Here is a 26,291-nt window from a genome sequence, read left to right on the forward strand (position 1 = left end):
TCTAGCCAGTTTGGGGAATAAAAAGTTAGATCTGTAAGAACATTCACAAGGTAGTCCAGTCAATTTATGAAAAAAAGGGGGGCAACCCCCAAATAATTGCAAGAAAAGTTTTTTTTTGATGGTTTGTGGTAACGTTGGGTATACTGAATGACATCCTAAAGGTTTTGAGGGTAAAGTTCGGGATTTAAGCCCTTTCCTATAAAAGGTACAACTTCCGACAAACAAAAAGTCGTCAATTTTTAAGAGAAGCACATGAAACAGGGCTTGCATTAGGCTGTCGGGTCACTTTTTATACGCCCACATTTTCATGTGGACGTATATTGTCGTCGCCCCTGTCCGTCCGTCCGTCCGTCCACAATTGTTTGTGAACAGTCTACAGGTCAGAATTTTTATCTGATTTCAATGAAACTTGAAATATAGGTTTATCACCCTAAGATCTCCGTTCCTTTCGATATTGGCATCTATCGGACCATAACTTCATGGATTATGGCCCCTGATTGTACGAAAAATCACGTTTTTGGCTTGTGAACACTGTAGAGGTCACAATTTTTATCCGATTTTGTTGAAACTTAAAATGTAAGTTTATAACTCAAAGGTCTTGGTTCCTTTCGATATTTGCGCATATCGAATTGTAATTTCCTGAATTATGGCCCTTGATTGTAGGAAAAATCACTTTCGTTTTAGCTTGTTTTCTATCCATCTCTCGAAAATGTGGGCGTATCCTGCCTGGCAGCCGCTGGTTTTATATGGCATGGTTTTCAATGCTCTCTTGAACCATTTTCTGGGATTTCATTACCCGAGAAACATGCTGCCCAGAATCCAAATTTATAAAGGGGCACATCATAAAATAGCAATTTTAGTCTCAAAATTAATATTTTTGGGGCCATTATTTCATTTGAAGATATGACCAGTCCTTATACCATTTTTGGGAATCCGCTACCCCAAATAGTTTTCATGTATGATCAAAATAATTATAAACATCTACGTGCGCGCAAAGCGCACACACACACCTCTTCATCTCTTGCGTTGGCCTCTCTCTCTCCCATTCTTCTATTTTGATCATACATGAAATTAAATTGCCTCTACCATATGTTTGAAAAAAAAAACCACTTACTACTTTGGTTCAATGTAATGTCTATTAAAAGATATAGGGGTGTCAGTTGTCGGGGACTAAAAATAGATACTGTAAAATTAATAATTTGAAAATTTCATCTAAAATTACTCTTGCGAGCGAAGATATTAGCCTTTGAAGGTTTGACAGCACACAATTGATACTCAGCACACATATCACAGTTTTCATGGAAGTAAGTAATCAAATGAAATGGAATGGGGTTTAACGTCCGACTGTTCTGCTCCTAAACTGGGCTAATGAAGACGAGCATACACAATACAGTGTGCTATGAGGGAAATTTTGCCCGGGCAGCGGCGCTACGGTCTACTCTTATATCAAATTCCAACTGCCAAGGGATCTTTAACTTGCTTGCCAATATGTACACGGGACCTCGGTTTTTCGTCCCATCCAAACGACTAGACAGCTGTCCATGTCAGGCCCTCCGTCCTGCATCACTGACAAGGGGAAACCACGCCGGAAAATCTGGATGAACTTTCTCGGCATAAGTAATTAAAGACACATAATGTAAGATTTGTATTAAAAGCTGGCTGTTTTTGCTATAATATTTCAAAATTATACAAATGAACATATTGAAAATTTCATTAAAATTGCTTTATTTTGAGCGACATTATCACTGTTTGTAGTTTTGACAAGATGGGTGCAGTGATTGTAACTGCGGTACTGGCCATTCAGTCTTAGCCTAACTTCTCCATTTTTAAATTAAATCATTAAATGACCGAACCATTCTAATGTACTTAAAATCGGAGTCATCTGACATCTGATGGCTTCCAGAGTTGATTATGGTCTTGTCATTATATTAAATGTCTAATAGCCCAAAGAAAGACCTGCAATAATGCCTGTTTAAGGGGGTTATAGGCCAGTAACTTTTTTGTAATCGAACGATGACAAAACATGCTCAAAGGAAGTCCTTAGAACGATCCACGAATGTGGCTGGAGTAAGACGAAAGACATCAGTAGTGGAAACATTTAAGTAACCTACACTAAAGTAAAATCTTTGATACTTTTAGGTAAATCTGTACAGCATTTACAACTGTATTGTGACTTAATAATTTAATTATTAAATCCAATCTATATCCAATTTCTATAACATTTGAGGCCTAAAGAAAGACCTGCAGTAAGCCGATTTAGCTCTTGAATATTGCTCCTTTAAACAGATTGGATAACAAAATACAACCACATTATCAAGTTGAACATATTATACAAATGATATATATGGGGATCTCGCTGGGTAAGACGCTGGCTTGCTAGCCTGGAGGTCGGGTGTTCGATCCCTGCATTGGCCGAGAAAGTTCATCCAGATTTCCTGGCGTGGTTCCCCAATCGTCAGTGATGCAGGATGGAGGTCCTGACAAGGACAGCTGTCTAGTCATTCGGATGAGACAAAAAAACTGAGGTCCCGTGTACACATTGGCGTGCACGTAAAAGATCCCTTGACAGTTGGAATTCGATATAAGAGTAGGCCGTAGTGCCGCTGTCAGGACAAAATTTCCCCTCCTAGCACACTGTATGGCACATGCCCATCTTATTAGCCCAGTTTGGAGCAGAACAGTAGGACGTTAAACCCCATTTCATTTCATACAAATGATATAGTCACAGTTAGCATTTAGACTGCCCAGCTGGTCAGAAAGTTATTCATATATTGTTGTCAAATAGCTATCTGGGTGTATCACTTTTCATCAAGGAACTGAAGTAGCCAATATTTACATATATAAAGGGATATCAAAGTAGACAAGACAATATTTAGGTTTGTTTTTAAATGAAATATATTTTATTAAATTTAATATAACATGACTTTTTCATGACAAAAATTAAAATATTTTTTAACTGCAATCTTAACAATTTAGTTTACACTAATAAATAACATTTAAATTATGGCAAAATATCAAAATATCCACACTTTTCTGTATACCAGTATTTATATATTACTTGGGGTCCTATTTAGAAGAATAAACCCCATTTCATTTCCTATTTAAAAGTTCTATTACATAGATTTGGCAAATTTGCCTACCTTTTAATTCATAGATTTGACAAATTTGCCTACCCTCTACCGTTTGATGTTTAGATATTGCAAAATTCAGAACATTGTGATATATAGTTCAGAAGTAAAATAGTTTTTCTTTTTGAGATTCTCCTATCTTTTTGTTGAAATAAACTGTTGGCTGCAGTATATCATACTTAAAGTAACAATATTATTAGTTTATAAAAAACAACCACCATAAACCTTTGCACTACAAACTTATTAAATCTTACAAACCTCTCCAATTCTCAAGTAACCTACGTTGGAAAATCCATCTTATATTGATAGGCTACCAAAATAACATTTGTTAACAGTAAGTGATGTTATAGTGAGATAAACACGGGGTATTATTCAAGAATACAGCAAGTACCAGAGCTTACACTGTTACAATTTTTAAATTAATATTCATATTCAACAATTAGTATGATTAAAACTGATTTATAACAACAAATTATTCTGGTTTGCATTGACATATTACCCATTTAAGGCTCTGCAACAATCTTGCTTTAGCTCATGTTGTACTTTACTTAAATGTTATAATCATAAAGCATTAAAACTTGAAAATTCAAAATCACCAAAGTATGACTTTCACTAAACTAAGACTTGCATACAGCCTTTTCTTCTCTAGAGGCACATTAATTAGGACTGGCAATCGATACTGGTTTTAAGTATTGATAATCAGAGACCAATCAATAATGGATAATATCAAGGAACTACTTTTACTTACACTTGTTTTCAAAACATTCATAATTTGTATATCAATTACGAATTATATTTGAGGTTATGCTGCAATATCAGTAAGTGTGTGTGTGTTTAATGACTTTGTGTTTAATTAGTTACTTAGATAGGTGCAAGCACGTGCGATGTAAAGATTACTGTGATACAGATTATCTTTTTATCCTTTGTGAATTTCTTCTTACAAGTGGCTACCTATAATTGTGATATTATCGATATTTTAAATCTGTATCAATTATTGATCTTCAAACGCTTTACAGACGATTATCGGCAATATCGATATTTTCGGCCAGCCCTAACATTAATGTTTTTGTTTGTGATGAGGAATATATCATGATTACTGGGGTACTTAAAGCAAAGTCATTTGGCAACCCCCTAGTAATTTATTCTACCAAATACGCCCCAATTACTGACTTTAAGAACCAAAATAATAATGCTGTGTTAGGATTGAACTCCAAACTAAATTTTCATGAAGGGTTGCATCTATCACTAGTCATTAGTACACCAACACCATTAGACATACATGATTAAATAAACAAAATAACTTTGGAATATAAATTGATTATTTAAAAAAAATGATATAATGCTATTTTCAGGAAAATATTTAAAACCTGTATAGCGATCCCATAAATAAATCGGTCTTTGGAAGAATAACATATTACATCATTTTCTGCTTATCTATTACCAGGCACATGTCCCTCCCCTGCTCACAGAGAATTTTTTACTCCGTACATTCATCATAATAATGTGGAAAAAACAAACATTTGAACCACTGATGTCATTTTGGCCCCATTCCACACTAATCCTATACATGTATGCATCTGAATGAACAGAAATCTTGCCTCTGAGCTTCTAATTTATAAAATTCTTTGGTAATCCTCCAGACCTCATGCCAAACTTGAGGCTGTCTTCATCTTGGACTTAGACCCCCCACCCCTCTGCTCAAATTCTATCATAGCAATAATCATGAAACTAGATTTACTTCAGTTATGTATAACATAAAAAAATTGTATATAATGACTATATTACACTTTGTGGATATATAGAGAATCTCCTACGAGTCTTTTTTGATATCAAAAAAGACCAGTAGAAGATTTAATTTTTAACCCAACCTTTTCTTACATGCACAAATAAACATAATTCTTTGAGTATAATTCAAATTCATGTAAAGGATATCTCCACTGTAGATATTGCTCAGTAGAATATGAAAATTATCACACAAGTGATATCTACTGTAGAATGTTTTATTGGATGATAAAAATTAGCATCTCCACATGTATCCTCTCTGTTAAAGAGTCAGTTTTGTCCCTGACATTTGACCTGTCCAGTCAAAATGAATATACGTGTGGTTTGATCTTTAAGATGTTCAAGTGTACATGTATGATATTTTCAACATATTTAGAATGATCATCATAGATATAGGTAGGACAATATTTATACAAATTGATGCATTCTAAGTAGAGAGTTATCTTCTTTATTCTAAGATAACATGATTTATATGACAGTATTTAATCCACCAATTTATTGCAACTCATCAACTGTATTATTACAAATATGTGATAGCAAAATGAGTCGGAAATCTCAAGTTTTTTATAATATGAACAAAAATGTTAAAAAAAGCTAAAAAATATCTTGAAATTAAACAAGAGCCAAATTTTCCTATTGCAGGTCTTTCTTTAGGACTTAAATGTTATATAAATTATTAATTAGACATTAATTAAATTATCAAGACAATAATCAAATATTGATGCCATCGGATAGCTCATATATTAAGCAGATTTAAATACATATTGTGGTTGATGAAAATGTATAATTAAGACTTTGTTTATTATTGTAGCAATGACAATCGAGGCTATACTGTTATTGTATCACAGATAACAAGGCTCGGAATGAAGTAATTTGACTGAAACTTTGAACATATTCCCTTTTCATAACTATTATAGCGAGAACTGTCGGCTCTTTATCTAATCTTACCTAATGTCATGATATAACACGAAAGATAAAAGTTTACATTTGACAAATAAAGCAAACTAATATTTTCTTTATATTTTTAGCCAATTTAGTTCACATGTATATCTTAAACAATCACTTGCGACTTCCGATTCATTTTACTGTCACTGGTCACATATAATCAATTAGGTGCTTTACTTCGCTCATAGTAAGTATAATTAAATTTGTTCATTTCATTGTCCTATATACCTTCTTGAACGGGGCTTAAAGAGAAGGGATGAGTTATAAATTATTACCCCTCTATAAAGCTGGAAGAAAATGCTTCTTTTTGGAAGGTCATAATGAATCATCTAAATTATAAATTAGATCAAATGAAGCATCTAAATAATAAATTAAATGAACCATCTAAATAATGAATTAAATCAAATGAGCCATCTAAATAATAAATTAAATCAAATGAAAATATGTTGGGTAAAAAAAGAAAAAAACAAATTGTTCTGTCAAACATTAAAACAACAGTGACTAATACTTCAATAGAAGTAAAAATATAATTATTAATAATAATAATAAAAAGCGAGCATTTTGGTATAAGTACATAGAAGTGTATCTTCATATCACAGTTTTAAAATTATGACTTGTGTGATTTACTGAACAAACTTTTCTTCACTGGTTTATCTTGACCAGCCTAAAATATAGAAATAGAACATACATAGTTAACATTGAAGTGCTATATTGTGGTAATGGGGTGTATATGCCACAAAATGGCCTTAATTGTTTATGACAATCAGAAGGGCTAATTAAAAACAGCCATCTAACATTTTACTCCATCCCAGAATTCCATCTAGGATCAAAGCCTTTTATTAATCAAGGGAAGTAACTCGATTAACACAAAAACCTCAAGAAGACTTCAGACCACTATTCCTTAATAATATGAATAAGTTTGTTTAGTAATGAATTATATGACAATATGAAAGACTAATTTATTTGTTGTGGGTATAGATCATATGGAATCTCTATAGCTCAATAGTAATAAAACAACTGCCACCCTATCATATCTACCATATTTATAAATTGAAATCTTTATTGTAGCTATCTTCAGTTTTCTCTTCATAAATATTTCAAAGCTAGTCCGACTTGAATTATACACAGTTCACAATTTAATTGACTTCAATTAATGCCTATTAATGAGTGAGGTTTTAACTAGACAAAGATTAAGGAACCTAGTCGAAACATCACTCAGTAATAAGCAATAATTGTATTCCACAGAATAGTGACCTGTGTATTCCAGTTCAATTAATAAATGCCATTGAAACAATTTATGTACTTTGTTACCATCTGTTTGAAAAGTTATATATGTGAAAATAATGATCTTTCACAGGACATTGAAATGTACATACCAATAATTTAGCACCCAATAACATCTTAGCTTTATCTTCTTCTTGTTGAACATCTGTTAATGGTGGTTCATCAGCTCGCGATTTCATATGTAACTTTTGTTTTATAGCCTAAAATAAAATATATAAATCATTTTAGATTGTTAACTTGGAAACTTACATGTTGTTACAGTGATACTGCCAAATAGCTGTGTCTAACATGTAATTTGTAATGGAGACAAAAGCTAACATGAGTTGTTAATGCCCCAAACATATCTCATTGAGAATTGTTATCTGTAAGTCTTTATCCTTATTTCGACTTAATTTCTTTCCTGTGAATGTTTTGTGTCTGGTTTATTGGGGTAACTTTATTAAATCTCAAATCTATGATGTGCGAAATAAAACTATGATTATCTTGGCAATGTTTATTTTCAAACTGTATCAAGTTTACAGTCATTAATATTGAAAGAGGTAATATTCTGAAATCATCTTTAGATGGTAATGAATGGAGCTTAACATCTTGCTACAACAATACTTCAGTTATTTTCAGACTAACATACAGTCGTCCATTTTCTCTGGTCATACGCTTAGGAGGAGAATTCTGTCCAGACATAGATTATTGAGGGTAACAAAGATATTTTTGCAGGATGCTCTATATCAATTGACACAATTTGAACCAAATAACACAAGTTTGGATTTTTCTCTGCCGGTGTTAGCCGAGAAAGTTCATCAGGATTTTCCAGTGTTGTTCCGCCTTGTTGGTGGTGCAGGATGGAGAGCCTTATTCGTTTGAATTCCACTTCTTTTACGTGTAACCAAATGTTTAAACAGGTGGACCTTGTCCCCGTCTACACATCCAGACACACTTTTGTTCCCAGTCCTGCTAGTGCTACCCCTGACAAGTGGGAACTAAGGCTCCGCAAATTTGATTTTCTGTTCTTTGGGAAAAAATGTAAAAAATAATAATTCTTATTTCTTCGGGAAAAAGACATTTAAAAACCAAAAGTACTTGGTTGTGCTGTTCAAAGTCTTTTAGTTCCAAATTTTTAAGTTTTGAAATTTTAAACAAAAATTTATCCAAACCCTGAAGAACAGAAAATCAAATCAAAAGCTTGAAATATATCAAAATTTATATTGTTGAGCTTGAAATTAATAGTGAAATATCTCAAAGTTACTGATTTTGGTAATGATTTCTAGTAAAATATATGGTTACCTGTGACAATAAAATTCTTTTACTATGGTTCTTCATTGCCATAAGTAAATCAAACCATGTCCAGATACGGTTATGTTGTTCTAATGTTGGCAAAACAAAACTAAAATCATGAACATCTTCAATATTTTTATCTTTTTCTCCCTGAAAATGATAAGATTGAATACTTTGTTATATGTTGTTCTTAGACTCATTTATAGTGGTGTTACAAAATGTTGGCTTAATGTGGACATGATGGAAAGAATCAAAGATGAGGACATGCTTTTGAATCTTAACCCTTTAAACACAGAGTAATGGATGTCTTCCAAATCGGGTTCCTGGCAATAGTTAACTAGGAATAATTCTGCATTTTTATCTTAGTGTTTGACATCAGCAATTATAAATCCAGCTATAGTCTATTTTGATTTTTAAGTTTTCAAGAACTTATAGAAATAGACCAGCCTTCTGAAATGTGTGAATCATTCCTGAGAAATGATAAAATAAGTATCGATATTTAAACCAAATTACAAGTTAAATTATAACCTTATCCAAATTAAAAGTCAAATATAATAAACAGAATACCTTATAACTAACACGTAATAAAACTTCTGGTATTTTAATATAAAGAAAGGTATTGTTGTTAGCTGCTCTTGCCTGAAAAAAAATATAAAGATATTTATTTGAAATAAAGTCAAAAATAAATATTAGTAAGCAGAATCATTGGACACGAAGTAGAGAAATTGTGAGTGTACTGAAGCTGGTTATTCATAGCATAATATTCTTTCGTGGTAGGGTTTGATCAATATGGGCCTATGAGAATGATTCTTAAAGACTTAATGCATGATTTTAGCAGTAAAACATCCCTTGCAAACTAAAATATTGTGAAATATGTATCTTTGATAAGAATATCAGTCCAAAAATAGTTCAAATCCGTATCTACAAAGATATGATGAATTGAAAATTCTATCCATCTAAGCTGTTCACTATGTAACCAAATGGCTGCCATCTTTATTAGCCACAAACCAAATTGTTGGGCCCGTTTTAAATCCGACTGAATACAAACCAGGACATTATCTAGTGTTCGTATTTTCTTCATTTAATGTTAAATAATCAATCTGAGTACATATTAGCGTGGATTAAATTGTGAGAAAATTGATATTTTCAAAAAACTTGCAAATCAAGTAATTTCCTGTAATTAGAATAGATGCATATAGTCTTTAATATTTTAATATATCACTACCTTCATTTTATCTATATCATCAGCACTTGTAAATGATGGACTTTTCTTCATAGCTGATTCTCTTTCTTTTCTCTCTCTTTCTCTCAAACTTGCCTTTTTATCTACTTTTTTCTTCTGTCCATCCATTTCCTCCTCTACAAAAAAAATAGGATTTAATCATTTATGTATATTCTCTGTTCTAACATAAGTAACAATCAGATTTAAATAATTATAATTTTTATGATTGGGAGAAGGTTTACTTTTATAGTATACAAACGTAATAAAATGAAATGTGGTTTAACGTCCTACTTTTCTGAGCCTATTGGGCTAATAAAGACATGCATCTGACATAGTGTTCTATGAGGGAAATTGTACCGTGACAGCAACGCTACAACTTACTCTTATATTGAATTTAAACTGTCAAGGGTTCTGTTCATGCACGCCAATGTGTACACAGGACCTTGGTTTTTTGTATTCTTCAAACAACTAGACACTGTCCTTGCCAGGCCCTCCATCATGCACCACTGGTATGAGGAAAAGTCGCTGGAAGATCTTGAGGAAATGAAATGCAATGGGGTTTAACGTCCTACTGTTCTGCTCCGAACTAGGCTAATGAAGACGGTGATCTTGAGGAACTTTCTTGGCTAACACCAGGAGCAAACACAAGACTTTCTAGATAGCGAGACAGCGTCTTACTCACCAAACCACTGCGGCTCCCACAAAAAGTAATACAATATAGATGTACAGGAATTATCAAAAAGAAAAGAGCAATTAATTGCTGCTTGCCTAGATCAACAAACTTGACAAATAAGGTTTAAGATATATTCCCTTCAGCATAACTACCCCTAAATTAATTTTATTTCTCAATGCCACAATAACTTAAATTAATTAAGTTAATTAATAGAGAGCATCAACCACTGTTTGGGCCATGTTTGGGTAATGTCAGTGGTTTGGTCCATTCTTCATCTGTCAACACAGTCAAGTGTTCTAAATAATGGTAGTTACATTAAAACATAAAGATTGTCCAAAATGCTTTCTTCAACAATTTTGGTAACAACTTTATTTTTCTCTTATATTATGCTTATTTTTTCTGATTGATTGAATATTTTGGGATCAGGAAATTTTATTTATGATATATGATCCTACAATTCCAAGATGGCTGGATATTTTTCCAGGCGATAGTTATGCAACTGTCATGGAAATATATCTTTAATGTTCCAGCTTATTCATTGTAAGGATACTTCTACCAACTGTCCACTATATGGAACCAATGGTAGGAATGATTGATACAGACCATGTTGACACCAAACAATAATCCACTTACCTTGATCGTCTGTTTCAATATTTTTATCAGGGAAGAAGAAAGCCATGACAGCTTTATAGAAATGATATGTTAATTGTAGTTGCATTGGTACCACATTTACTTCAAAATGTTCTTTAACTGCTATACCACCAACTAAAAATATAATTTATAATACTTATATTAGTTTAACTGCTATACCACCAACTAAAAATATAATTTATAATACCACCAACTAAAATTATAATTTATAATACTTATATTAGTTTAACTGCTATACCACCAACTAAAATTATAATTTATAATACTTATATTAGTTTAACTGCTATACCAACAACTAAAATTATAATTTATAATACTTATATTAGTTTAACTGCTACACCACCAACTAAAAATATAATTTATAATACTTATATTAGTTTAACTGCTATACCACCAACTAAAATTATAATTTATAATACTTATATACCACCAACTAAAATTAGTAATTTATAATACTTATATTAGTTTAACTGCTATACCACCAACTAAAATTAGTATTTTATAATACTTATATTAGTTTAACTGCTATACCACCAACTAAAATTATAATTTACAATACTTATATTAGTTTAACTGCTATACCACCAACTAAAATTATAATTCTTAATATTTATTTTAGTTTAACTTCTATACCACCAACTTAAATTATAATTCATAATACTTATATTAGTTTAACTGCTATACCACCAACTAGAATTGTAATTTATAATACTTATATTAGTTTAACTGCTCTACCTCAAACGAATATGGAGCCACAGTGAGCAAGACGTTGGTTTGCTAACATGGAGGTCCCATGTTCGATCTGGTGTTGACCGAGAAATTTTATCTGGGTTTTCTGTCATGGTTCCCTCTTGTCAGTGGTGCAGGACAGAAGGCCTGGCAAGAGACAATGTATAGTTGTTCAGATGGGTCAAAAACTGAGGTCCTGTGTACACATTAACAAGCACGTAAAAGAACCCCTGGCAATTGGAATTTGATTTAAGTCTTATCTAGTTTGTTGTTTTGGAGGAAATTAATAATAGACTTTAATGTCCTACTTTTCTGCTCCATCCAGGCTAGTGAAGACAGGCATATGGCACAGTGTGCTACAGTTTACTCTTATTGTAAATTCCAACTGTCAATGGTTCTTTTACGTCCACGGCAAAGTGTACACTGGACCTCAGTTTTTCATCCCATCCGAATGAGTAGATGCTGTATCTTGTCAGGCCATTCATCCTGCACCACTGACAAGGGGAAATCCAGAGAAACTTTCTTAGCCAACACCAGAACCTCCTGGTTAGCGAGCCGGCATCTTACTCACAGAGACACCGCTACTCACTAGTTTTGGAGGATTAGTACAGGTGTTCATAATATTAAATTAGTACAATAATTGTATACCTGGCGGTCGTTCACTACACAGAATACGTAATGTCATCTGTCTGTTTTCTTTCTCTATGGGATCTCGAGGTATTAAAACATCTTTATATATAGAATTAGGTAATAAATTTGTCATTTTAACCCAACCTAATTCTAACTGATGAGTCCATGCATCATCATCACGGTTTGTCTTTGTATATCTAAATTTAAACAGAAACAAATTGTCTTGTTAACACACTTCCACAGGCATGTTCAGGAATTTGAACAGTGGGGGATCAAAGATGGAGACAAAGTCAGGTTTGGCATGAGGTCTAGGGATGACCCGAGAATTCTATAAAATCAGAACTCCGAGACAACATTTCTGCTTATTTAGATGCATATATGTATAGGATTAGAGTAGAGTGAGGCACAAACGACAGCCACGATTCACACAAATATGCCTCTCTCTCATACTCCTCACAGTGTTTCGTTTGATTAGACCTAATCCCACTCAAACACTGCCATACTCAGCGCAAATTTCTGTCGCAAATTATGACTGGTTAACAGTCCATCAACAACCAGTACATAACGTCGTAACAAAATCAATCAGAATTAACCAGAGCTCTAAATATGTTACCGTAAAGTATCTGGTGCCAAACGTGACTACATTACTTTCAGAACGCGTGAATTGTATTACCCTGAATTAACCAGTACATAACAGAATATTGCAGAGAAACTAATTGTGTGATAAACGAGGCTATCCAAAATAGCTATAATGTAAACATTTGGTAATCACCGCCCACATGGAATCTTTTTATCATCTCTTGAACCACACAGAAGTTCAAAGAGAAGGGCTGTCATGTTGCATATTGTATTTCAACAAACTGGATAGAAATACAACATGTGCTTTTTTGATAAAATGAATAATTCATGGATTTTTTTCACAAAAATGGATAAATATTATCAAATATTTAAAGGTGGGCAGTAATAATTATTACACGTTTATAGAATTTATATCAGAGATTTGCGTCAAAGAATTTTCATTTTAATAGTGAGTTTCAGCCAAATTTACTTATGCGAGCATCAATGTTTGTTCCCGATGTATCCAAGTGTAAAATTTTTCTTGAAATCAGCACTGACAAACATTAGGATTGTTTTTAAAGAGGTCACCCCGGTTAAGTCATGAAAATTCCCTATATTTTACTCAGAAGAGATTTGATTGGGCGATGAGAATGGAACGCTCCGTCAAAGATTCAAGTTTTTAGTCTCAATACAGCAATGGCTAGAAAGGGATTTCTCGGACCATTGCTTCAGGTATATGCTCCCCTCTGGACGCGCCCGACTTCTACGGCTGATATATTTCCTTCAGTTTAGTGTGCAATGCAAGGGAGAGACTTGTGCAGGTACAATGTTTCAAACTACACAAGGTATTTTATACATGCACTACACAGGAACTTGTTTTACCCATGACAACTAGGAACCATAATCAATTAACTTTCTTAAAATAACTTTTCCTTCTTACATAACATATTTACTTCTATTTAGCTCAGAAAAGTTCAGGAATCTTATCTAAGGCTAAGCTGAGGTTTTTTATCTCTTGAATTATCATATTGAATACAGGTCATCTTAAATCTTAAATCAGTGATTCTCAACCAGTGAACGGCACACTAAAAAAATCACTCACTAAAGAAGCCAGCTATTAGACTGATGAAATTCAAAAAACTGCAATAAAGTAAGTTCATAGCTGTGTTTTTCTTTATTTAGTTTGAGTCATTCTATGTGCCTATGACTAGTCTGTGTCTACCGTTGTATGCCGTCTACGACTTGCCATGTTTTTATTTTGCAAAATTCAAATATTTTTCATATGTATTTAGCCAGGTGTGCCGCTATTTTTTCATGTGTTCCAAGCTGTGCTGTTGGCTAAAAAAAGATTGAGAACCACTGTCTTAAATCTAAGGTGGAATTATACTTTAAGGTAGTTATTCAAGTTTATTATACTTTACGGTAGTTATTCAAGTTTAAGGTAGTTACTTGAATATGGTCCCAAGATTGAAAATGTATTTCAGAACAAAATAGAAACAGCATTTAATTTGTGTTCTTTCAATTAAATACAGCCTATACCTTTGAAACAAAGATGGTCAAAATTGAACTGTATATAGATCAATTACACAAAATATCCCATTACTTACAAAAATATCCCATTGCTTACAATAAATATCTCATTACTTATACAAAAAATATTTGAATACTTACACAAAATATCCAATTACTTACAGGCTATCCCATAACTTACACAAAATATCCCATAACTTACACAAAATATTTAATTACTTATACAAAATATGCCCAAATTTACACAAAATATCCCATTACTTATACACAAAATATCCCATTACTTACACTTACACAAACTACCCAATTACTTACAATCTATCCCAGTACTTACACAAAATATCCCAATACTTACACAAAATATCCAATTACTTACAAACTATTCCATTACTTACACAAAATATCCCATTTCATGCACAAAATATCCCAATACTTACACAAAATAACCCATTACCTACAAAATATTCCAATACTTACACAAAATATCCCATAACTTACACAAAATATCCCAATACTTACAAAATATCCCATTACTAATTCACATTACTTATACAAAAATATCCCATTACTTACACAAAATATCCCATTACTAATTCACATTACTTATACAAAAATACCACATTACTTACACAAAATTTCTTAGAGTGATATCAGTTATACCAAGCTGTCCATCTTTTTCTGTCAATCTCCACTGAGCAAATTTAAAACAAACCTCATTTCTTCTGACCACATCTGCATGTTGAGCTGAAATAATCAAGAAAAAATTTAAATGCCTAGTTAAAATCATAAATACACTGGTAACAGAATTGAGACATCATGGAGATCCAAAAACAATAACGCTGTGTGGGTCTGGAGTAATCGATTGAACATTTGTGAAGTCAGTTGAATTCCGCAAAAGAGACAATCGAGTAACAAGCAGCAACTGAATTATCTCCGGGAATCACCACAAGTGAAACATTTCAACCAAGATCAATTATGTGACAATTCAACTGACAACCGCATCTGTTATCAGGCCACAGTTAAAGATAACATCTAATTACTTAAACATACATCATGCAAGAGCTAAATCTGCCTATTGCAGGTCTTTCTTTAGGCCTGAAATGTTATCTAAATTATTAATTAGATATTAATTAACATATTCAGATCCTAATCAACTCTCGATGTCACCGCTAGCCTGCAGTGTTTTGCTGTTCAACTTCCATTCATAATTTAATCATGAGATGGATAATCGAGACTATGTTTTTCATCGTACCGACTTTAGTAATGTTGATCGAGGCTAGGCCGAAAATTCAATCGCTAAAATCTTGGTTCAGAGTGGATTAATTTGACTGAAATTTTCAGCAAATTGCCTTTACATTATCTAGTTTTTAACTATTATAGTGAGCATGCTGCAAAATTATCTTTATTACCATCATTAATCCATGTTTTATCGATTGAACTAATGATTGATTTAAAACAATTATTCAAAATTAAAATCTTAAACCAACCTTTTTCCATTTTCATTTGTTGTTTAACTTGTAGCTGACTTTCTTTATAACAACTGATTCTGATTGACAGTTCTTCATTCAGTTTATATACATCTGTTTTAGATCTATTTAACTGTACTTGTAGATCTCGACTTTCCTCTAATAATCTACAAAAAAACAAACTCATCTTAAAGTGCATCATTTGAATATCAAATTTCTCACGGCTTAATCCACAATTGATTATTTAATATTCAATTAAACATACATTATGCAAGAGCTAAATCTGCCTATTGCGGGTCTTTCTTTAGGTCTGAAATGTTATATAAACTATTAATTAGACATTTATTAACAAAACAAGACCATAATCAACTCTGGATGGCATTGGATACTCAAGATTTTAACTAGATTAAAACGGTTTGCCATTTAAAAATATAATTTAAAAATGGGAAAGCGAGACTAAGTCCCGATTATACCAGTGCCCTGGTTACCACTGTGCACACATCTTGTCAAAACTACAAACAACGATAACTTGGCAGAGAATGAAGTAATTTGAATGAAATTTTCATTATTTTCTTTTTTTATCATCTATTTTTGAATTATTATAGCAAGAATCACCAACTCTTTATTAAACTCTTAACTAATGTATCTTTAAGAAAACAGAATCAAAATACCAACGCTAGATAATCTTCTGGTTTGGATTTAAACTAGGCACATCAGTTTTCTTTGCTTCCATGGGAGCATAGATCGATTAGATTTCAATTAAACATATCTATATAAATACTGAAAGGAATTGAACTATTTTTGGACTGATATTCTTATTAGATATCCACCTGTCACAATATTGTAGTTTGTAAGGGATTCTATAGCACTAAAAGGATGCCATGAGACTTTAACATTATACTACAGTTTCACTCAGGGGCTTCGATCAGTCATATTTGTCATTTCAGACAGACTAGCCATGAAATTGATCAGTTGACAAATTTACCAATTAGTCAATTTACATTTGATAGAATTTGAATTTCAACGAATTTAACATTAAAGCACAATAAATACACAAATTTAACCTTAAGACACTATAAATACACCATAAATACACAATAAATATATACACAAGTTTAACCTTAAAACATAACCTTAAAAGTGATAATGCTAAAATTTCTGAAGAAAAAAATACCTTACAAGACACTGGATTTTATTCAAAGTGACTCCTCGATCATTTCACCATGCAAATATTATTTTATTTTGATGTCTCCCAGTCAAAACCATACAAAATTTTATAAAGATGAAAGTTTTAGACAGTCTTATATATAAATAGATAATTGGATGCATTAGCTTACCATACAACTCCAAATAATCTACAATGGTCATGAAGTAAACTTACTGAGATTCAGATGGGAATTCATCAATTTCTTTCTGCAGTTTATGTAATTCTTTCTCATGACGTCTCAATTCTAAAGCTTTTGATCTGAAAAATAACAAAATAAAATAAACAATTAGCCAAAGATTAGCAAGCAATCTATCAACAACATACCATACCCCTATCTCCCGGCCATCCCCACACCCCCAAAACAAACAACATTTGCATGAAAAAATACTTACCTCACTTTTTCCTGTAACTGAAGAATAGGTGTTTTTTGATCTTCAACTCTAGACAACTGGAGTCGAAATCTCATACTCTGTAGATTTTCTTTCTATTAGGGATAAATAAAATATCAAAGTACATTATGGTTAGTGAATAAAAGATAACATTTCTTAGTAACACTTTGTACAATTTTCCAGTAGAATTTACTATGACTAAAACATAAAGAAGTTAAGTAAAGTTGGTTTTCTTACCTTTTCTTTGGGTTCCACATATAATAACAAATTATTAACAATATCTAATATAATGGTGTATTGTAACTAAAAAATAAAATAAAATAAAAATCTCTTATTATAAATACATTAATATATGCTATTTGTATATTTTAAAAGTTATTAGCACTTTAAATATCTTTGCCAGTATATAAAATAAGAATTTATTATTTGATAGGATTAGAATTTGTTAGAATTGTCATGTAATATAATAAATTACAGGATCAGAACACATCTTATACTCACGATGTAATAGTGTAACTTACAAGATTTGAACACATGTTACGATATAATAGTGTAATTGACAGGATTAGAACACATTACGATTGTGATGTAATACTGTAACTAAATGTTAAGATCATTATGTAATTGCAACTTATATGGATACAACACATATTACGATCGTGCTGCAGTATAAAAACTTACAGGAATAGAACACATGTTAAGATCGTGATGTAATAGTGTAACTTACAGGATTAGAAATTAGAACACATGTTAAGATTGTGATAGTGTAACTTACAGGATTAGAACACATGTTAAGACCATGATGTAATATTGTAACTTACAGGAATAGAACACATGATCGTGATGTAATAATGTAACTTACAGGATTAGAACACATGTTAAGATCGTGATGTAATATTGTAACTTACAGGAATAGAACACATGATAAGATCGCGATGTAATAATGTAACTTACAGGATTAGAACACATGTTAAGATCATGATGTAATATTGTAAAGGTATCTATTCCTTCCTCCATATCCATCATATCACTCTCATCATTTGGCTAAAACAAAGGAGGTTCACAGTTGTAATAGTTTGTACTTACAAGGTGTAATAATAAAACAGTAAAATAATATTTTTCATTTAACTATTCCTTTAATCATAGCAGTCAATTTTTTTTAAAATACTGATATATTTTTGGTAAAAACTGAATGAAAAAAGAAAGACAGAACAAACTATACATAGTTATAGTATTATTAGATACGTATTATCAGAGAAAACATACTAAATTGAACCAGAAAAACTCCTGAACATTCACTAAAAGATTTGACCAAACTGACATTTTTTTTCTTGCATTTTGCTACAAAATAGTTTGGCAATAATTTATTAACTTCAGCTGTGTTTTATTGTATTTAGATCAAGATGAAGTGGAGTAAGCAACCAGAAATAAAACTGAACATAACATTTATATAATTATAATTAGACTACAATTGACTACAGTATATAATACATATAAGATTGTACTTACCGGTAAGGGCACTTCTGGTAATTCATTAGGTTTGAGATCACCATAATTAGCATAGAAAAACTGACATTTACATCTAGATATAATTCTTTGTAATTGTATAGTATCACCAGATTTCTTAAATAAATATAAATACCTTGATTTACATGGAGAAATTAACATATATACAGTATAGCAAGCTTTTTACATAATTTAAGTGCAATTAAGTTCACTTTTAGAATTAACTGATAGCTACATTTCAGAGCTGGTCATTAACCGGCATAATGGCCTAAATTCATCAGTCTGCATGTATCCAGAAATAATCCTCCTGCCAATGGCATTGGTTACAGTGCATCCTCATTGTTTAAGGGTAAACTGAACTCCTGTCATTTATTTTTTTTTAACAATATTTTATTCAGAAATTGAAAGGGATTGAGGAACAGGCATAGCCTTTATGACCTTTCTCTTGAACTCCTGCCATTGAATCATTATATTCATAAAAAATTTGAAATCCATTAGGGTTTTTCCTAATAATCTAATGGGCAATCTCACTTAGCTTTTAAAAATTCTATAAACAATGTTCTGTATCACATTTACAAGATTTCGTAAGTCCAAATGTAAATGGGAATATTACTCTGAAATTTGAGATGCAAAAATCTGACAAAAACTGTAGTCTGTGGAATATTCATAAGACAATGTCATAAATCCCCCTCATGTTGCTGCTAACCTGATCGGAAGGTCCAACAGTATTACTAATAACACCACCAACACTTTGTCCACTACCAACCATCTCTGGTACACCTGATAAATCAGCTTCAAATCTATCTTCTACATTCTCTTTACCTAACCATGGTATCTCATCATCATCAAAATCATCACCTGGATCAACTGTAGCATAGTACTGTAATAAACATTAGATCACCCGTTAGCAAAGTACTCTAATATAATATATACATTAGATCAACTGTAAAATCAACAGTATAATTCTTTGCATAATGACAACACATACTCATGACCTCATCTCTTTTCTATGTTAGATGGATCATCAAATCATCAAATGAATCCCATGTAAATCAATTGTGTCATATGGAAATCAATATAAATCAATTGGGTCCTAAGTAAATCAATTTTGCCCTAAGTAAATCATTATGTAAATCAAATTGGTCTTATATAAATTGACTGGGTCCTAAGTATATTGTGTACTATGTAAATCAATTGGGTCCTATATAAATTAATTGTGTCTTATGTAAATCAATTGGTTCCTAGGTAAATTGGTCCTAAGTAAATCAGTTGGGTCTTATGTAAATCAATTTTGTTCTAAGTAAATCAATTGGGTCTTAAGTAAATAAATCAGATTTTATGTAATCAATTGGGTTCCACGTAAATCTTACCTGCATACATTCTACTGATCCTACCCAGGTAGTTTTACTCCGTAATTGTCCGTTTCTCCAGATAGGGTGATGTAAACATGATAATATCTGAGCTTTAGCTGCACTCACTATAACATAACCTGGTGATTCACAACCTTTTAATATAATCTGACTATTGTGAAGCTCAACTAGAAAATAAATAAACAGTTCTCATAAATAACATAGTTTGAAACCAGAGCTTGGTTATAGGTTTTCACCTATTAGGCATATTTTACACTGTCAAAAGACAAAACAAAGGTTTAAGTCCTCTTAGGGTTTATTATGCCCAAAATCAGAAACGCCAATGCCCAACTGCCCCACAGAGAGAGAGAGAGAGTCTAATGTCCATTCAACAAACTAGGTCATTTTGGGACTAACATATGGTTCAATTTTATTTAAAGAATTCGCTAGTGCGTAGGGCTCTTTAGCAGTAGGAGGAAATTCGAGAGGGCCCAGAGAAAACCCACTGGGTTGGACAGGCAATTCTACTCCTTGTCACATACAAGCGGGGATTCAAAACCACACCATTTGAATCAATGACAGACCTTATGATCAAATGCGCCACACAACCCCCCTTTTGTCTTAAGAATGTAGTTTACCAATACCTATTAATTATATTAATTATGTAATATCATAATAAATCTTACTCAGCCAATTTTTCTGTACAACATCATCTGTTTGACAAGCTCTGATACCATGTAACTGTTCCATGTTAGAACTTGATGGCTAAAATATATTGTCTATTTTATCAATTTAAACATATTGTAAAGGAAATTGTTTAAATTGTTTAAAATAAATCTGCTATTAGGTCACTCTGAGAAAACAGAGACATTCATATGTTAATCTTTTTAAAAATTACTATGATTTTATGAAATGTTAGAAAGATTATGCTCAAATAAAACTGGAGTTATGGTACTCTTCTTAATTTTCTTATTGCTTGGGTTTTTACTGTGTAAACCTTTAGTGTAATATTAATAAATACTAGGATGAGTGTCATCAACAATATAGAGATATAATAAGTACAAAATAGAATAATAAATAAAATACCTCTTCTGTAAAAGCCACTGATTTACTGTCAGACTCAGAGACTAGTTTCATTAACATTGATAGAGCATGACCTGTCTGTAGTTTAGATAATGGACTAGTAGCAACAACTGGACTACCAGGTGGTCCAGATACCAGTGATGACATCGATGTAGTTTTCTGTAACAAAAAAATAATAAAAAATTTAAACACTATTTGTCCAGACTGATGGAAAGGCGGACGGCATAATACACCATAGCTGAAAGGGGGCATATATAATAATTTATTGACATCAATTTATTTCAGCTTAGTGTCACAAATAACCAAGAAGAATAAATTCTTACACTATTTCCATGATCTTTGCCTTCAACTTTGAAACCTTTAAGAGCTTCTGATGAGAGATTCCGTCTTAAAGATTGCGCCTTCTGGTAACTATCATATATACCAATTAAAACCAGTCGATTCTTCTTAGTCCATGATCCTTTCATATCATGAACCTGTACACTGTGAGTCGGTATTATCTTTAATACAAAATAATACAATAAAACAATAAAAAAAATTGTTAGCTATGCGAACTTGCCATATATCAGAAAGTGGTATTAGATGCTCTATAAAGGATAAGCATAACCTGCCTCAATGGTTAACCAGAATCTTGTATAATTAGGATTTATCTGACCACACCTGGGTTTAACTATTTTTCTGCACCGATTGGACTTAGACGTAACTCTGTTTGAAGACATCCATCAATAAAATGCACATTTCATACTCTGTTTATTCAGGAGATTTTATAATCATATCTAACAATCATATTCTAATCAGATTACAAACTCAATTCATATAATCCCAAAAGAAATCAACAACTTCCACATGTACCTTTTTATAAAGCATCAAGAAAATTCTCACTATCGAACTTAGTCAAGGTTTTGATGTAATGATATCATAAACAAAAATGCTCTAACATTATGATAAACCATTAGTTTATAAAAATGAAATGAAATGGGGTTTTAACGACCTACTGTTCTGCTCTGACTCGGCTAATGAAGAGGGTTATACGCCATACAGTATGCTATGAGGGACATTTTGCCCAGACAGTGGCAATATGTCCTACTTTTATATTGAATTCCAAATGCCAAGGGATCTTTTACGTGCACGCCAATGTGTACACAGGATCTTGGTTTTTCGTCACATCCGAACGACTAAGACAGCTGTCCTTGTCAGGCCCTCTGTCCTGCACCAATGACCAGGGGGAAACCACACCGTAAAATCCAGATGAACTTTCTCTGCCAACACATTAGTTTATAAAAGAAATGTATTACTTACATGGTCTGATTCTCCATCTTTAGCAGCTTTCTTTTTCGATTTCTCTCCTCTTTTATAAGTTACCCTAAAAATATATACATTATATCATAACCACAATAACCATCATCACATGCTATCATAATCACAGTACCTAACATATATATCATCCTTGAACAATCTAAACAAAATTCACCTGTAGAACCTAAAAAGATTTTTACAGTTATCTGGTTTTATGTAAAGGAGTTAAACCCTTTTAATTTAAACTTAGGTTGATTTGATATATTATTTTGATTACTGATGGAGCAAGCTCTATATAATTAAATTTGATGCTTAATTTGATGCTTTATTTAGCGCTAGGAATCCCTTGCAAACTACATATCTGTAAAGCACATTTCACTCAGTAACTAAAAGTAATAGATTTTTGAGCGACTGGCTAACCTTTATCCTAAAAAAACTTAGAAATCAACCAGGAAAAAAAAACATTCAGAAATATAACACTTAATATTTATCTTGAAGTGAAACTTGAGTTGATTAGCAGATACATTAAATTATTTTACCTTGCTACGCTAAGGAAGAAACTTTTATCAACAGGTCCTCTCATTGACATGTTTAACTAAAAAAAAAAACAGGTTACATCATCTTACTCTTTGGTTTATAAATGAATACATCTAGTTATAATTTGGTGGAAATCAAGAAGAATCAAGATGTATTTGACTATTATTACCGAATATCATTAGACACTGATTTAGCCAAATATAGCCTATGATTGACATTCACAATTTTTACGAAGAATACATATATTGATAATATTGGTAAAATTTGTAGTACCATAGAATGGAATATTAGTCATTAATTTGACCACTGATGTTCAAAAAGTGTTGAGTAGAAAAATAGAAGGGCAATGATTGCATGAATTTCTTTGACCACCTTGCCCGAATTAATATTGGGGAGTGGCATGGTGCTCCACTTCCCAACCCTACTCGAATGCCACTAATTTTAGTAATGATAGAATTAGTGACAGTATTACCAGCATTGAAAAGCTATCTTCATTGGCAGCGAAATTATTTCACTGTTACAGCCCAGTTTTTAATTTTTTTACAGCCAGTTAAATATCTTACCAGATTTTCTTCACCATCTTCAGACATAGCTTGACACAACCATATTTTGGTGTTACCTAAGTTACAGATGAAATATGAAACACTCCACTCAGATGCTGGTCGATGTATTAAACCATCTTCTATTCGACGTAGTGCCAGTTTATTGCACATATTTAAGGTAAAAGAATCAGACAGCAGCTCAAAACCATGTTGTTTGGCAAACGACATCCAATAACGAATTAAAAACTGATGAAAGTTTACGGACATTTTAATTTTCCTGTTGAGAAAAGAATTTGACATTAAAGTGCATTATCTTTGTCAGGCAATTCTTTCTTGAATGGTATTATCAATGGAATAGGCCTACATGTCTGTAAGGGACAATCTTGTGGGAACAGGCCCCAAGACCACGAAGCATTCTCAGACTTAAGTTAAGAATTTACTCAACTTTCAATCACTGTTTATGAGAAATATCTTTGATCCAGAAACATGACACTTTGCACATAGTTTCTATTTGATGTATTTGATACATTAAACAACAAATGTTTTATAAAGAACTATATTTTAGTTAACATAAGGCGAACAATTTTGAGTAAATTCTTAACTTAAGTCTGAGAATGATTTGTGAACTTTGGGCCAGCACTCTTGTCACATTGAGCCTACATTTAAAAGCATAAACATCATCATTTGGAAAGCATGGGAGACGACATAACTCATTAATATATATGCAATGTCCTTTTATCCAGGTAGATTCTTATAAGGTTAATAATCACTTAAATCAGACAGAGAGAGAGAGAAATGGAGTTTAACATCCACTCGACACAAACAAGGTCATTTCGGGACTAACATATGGTTTAATTTTATTTCAATAAATCGCTAGCATGTAGGGAAATGGACAGTATTTACTAACCTATAATGTCGACTAAGCTGTAGCTTTCTTCTGGTGGTAGTTTTAAAATAAGTACCTCTTCTGATTGGTCTCGTTGTACTTAGTAAACAACTCTAGAATAATATAATTATCATAAAAACTAATTTTTTGGTATTAGCACGATTGTTACAATAGTTTTTACCTGGACATGAAATTCTATTGATCATGTTTATCTACAGCACTAAGTCAATTTACTGATCTATATAAGTCATTAGAGTGAGACACGATGGCTCAGTGAGGAAGATGCTCGCTCATTTACCAGAAGGTGCAAGTTTCAATCCTGGAGTCGGCTGGGGAAGTTCCTTAGGATATTCCAGCATCATTTCCCCCCTTGTCAGTGGTAGCAAGTGTCTAGTATTTTGGATGGGATAAAAAAAACAGAGTTCCCGTGCACACATTGTCGTGCACGTATAAGAACCCTTGGCAGATGGAATTGACAAAGAGTAAGCAAAAATAAAGCGAAATGAAATGGGGTTTATCGTCCTACTGTTCTGCTCCCACTGGGCTAATGAAGACTGGAGTAAGCAGAAACATTGCTGTTCCGACAAAGTTTCCTTATAGAACACTGCACGACATAAGCCGTCTTCATTAATCTGGTCAGTGTAGAAGAGTCAGATGTTAAACCCCATTTCATTTCATAAGCTATTGGCTTGTTGCAATACATTTAAATTTTTTCAAATCAATAAGGCAAGGGTATAATACTTTCATTGCTGACATATGGCTGACAGAAAGTGGCGCAATATATCCCGGTTGGAGCTGACGTGCCATAAAACCATATTTCATTCATTCATTCTGACAGAAAGTGCCCCTTTACTTCTAATACCAACCATCCTTTCAAATTTCTGTACATCCTAATGTCGGCAGTCATCACTCACCTTAATTTTATCAATAACGCAAAGGTATAATACTACTATTGCAGACACATGGCTGACAGAAAGTGGCGCAACATAGCCCGGTTGGAGCCGACGTGCCATAAAACCATATTTCATTCATTTATTCTGACAGAAAGTGCCCCTGTACTTCTAACACCAACCATCCTCTCAAATTTCTGTACATCCTAATGTCGGCAGTCATCACTCACCTTAATTTTATCCATAAATCTAAGAGTACTCGCATAGAAATAACAACTGGGTATATCATCTTGATTTTCTTTAATTAACTGTGTTTCTAGACTTATATCTAGATTTAATTTATCTGATCTAAAGGCTCGGAATGAATCATGTTCCTGAAATATACATATATCCATTCATACATCTCAAAATGATTATACACAAAATAAGTCAGATGTCATAAGTCTTTATTTATTTATTTATTCTTCCAAGAGGCATATCATACATGACAATATAGATGATCATATGAAGTTACATGATAATAAGATGAGAAAATTTTGATGAGAGAAAAAGTAATGATGTCATGGATGACCAGCCTCTTGAGGATAACCCATAAAAACCTGCTTAAAATAAAACTAGGTTTATTTCCAATGGGGTCCTTGGAGGAGGATCAGGTTATGTCATCATAGAGGGGCAGATTCATTTATGAAAGATGAAGGATGGAATATGACAATAAATAGTGAAATGTGTGTGTACC

The 26,291-nt window shown here is 32.4% G+C and overlaps 1 protein-coding gene across 1 annotated transcript in view; it reads right to left on the reverse strand.

Annotated features, from left to right (window-relative positions):
- Window positions 1–2,888: 2,888 nt before the first annotated feature.
- The window catches only part of LOC126823639 (protein hobbit), a 52,002-nt gene continuing 28,599 nt past the window's right edge, over window positions 2,889–26,291 (reverse strand). Inside the window, exons 33-56 of the mRNA XM_050552596.2 lie at window positions 25,786–25,929; window positions 24,687–24,778; window positions 23,801–24,056; window positions 23,240–23,295; window positions 22,704–22,767; window positions 21,728–21,904; window positions 21,408–21,563; window positions 21,008–21,086; window positions 20,343–20,509; window positions 19,679–19,852; window positions 18,976–19,089; window positions 18,421–18,510; window positions 17,704–17,769; window positions 17,470–17,561; window positions 17,252–17,335; window positions 15,892–16,037; window positions 15,034–15,148; window positions 12,335–12,513; window positions 10,940–11,071; window positions 9,637–9,770; window positions 8,979–9,050; window positions 8,421–8,561; window positions 7,232–7,339; window positions 2,889–6,519 (exon numbers count right to left, since the gene is read on the reverse strand). Coding sequence (XP_050408553.1) covers window positions 6,463–6,519; window positions 7,232–7,339; window positions 8,421–8,561; window positions 8,979–9,050; window positions 9,637–9,770; window positions 10,940–11,071; window positions 12,335–12,513; window positions 15,034–15,148; window positions 15,892–16,037; window positions 17,252–17,335; window positions 17,470–17,561; window positions 17,704–17,769; window positions 18,421–18,510; window positions 18,976–19,089; window positions 19,679–19,852; window positions 20,343–20,509; window positions 21,008–21,086; window positions 21,408–21,563; window positions 21,728–21,904; window positions 22,704–22,767; window positions 23,240–23,295; window positions 23,801–24,056; window positions 24,687–24,778; window positions 25,786–25,929 — 2,895 coding nt within the window. The 3' untranslated portion in view covers window positions 2,889–6,462. The remainder of the gene's footprint in view (window positions 6,520–7,231; window positions 7,340–8,420; window positions 8,562–8,978; window positions 9,051–9,636; window positions 9,771–10,939; window positions 11,072–12,334; window positions 12,514–15,033; window positions 15,149–15,891; window positions 16,038–17,251; window positions 17,336–17,469; window positions 17,562–17,703; window positions 17,770–18,420; window positions 18,511–18,975; window positions 19,090–19,678; window positions 19,853–20,342; window positions 20,510–21,007; window positions 21,087–21,407; window positions 21,564–21,727; window positions 21,905–22,703; window positions 22,768–23,239; window positions 23,296–23,800; window positions 24,057–24,686; window positions 24,779–25,785; window positions 25,930–26,291) is intronic.

Source organism: Patella vulgata, chromosome 6 (assembly GCF_932274485.2).
Source record: "Patella vulgata chromosome 6, xgPatVulg1.2, whole genome shotgun sequence".
NCBI classification, from domain to species: Eukaryota; Metazoa; Mollusca; class Gastropoda; family Patellidae; genus Patella; species Patella vulgata.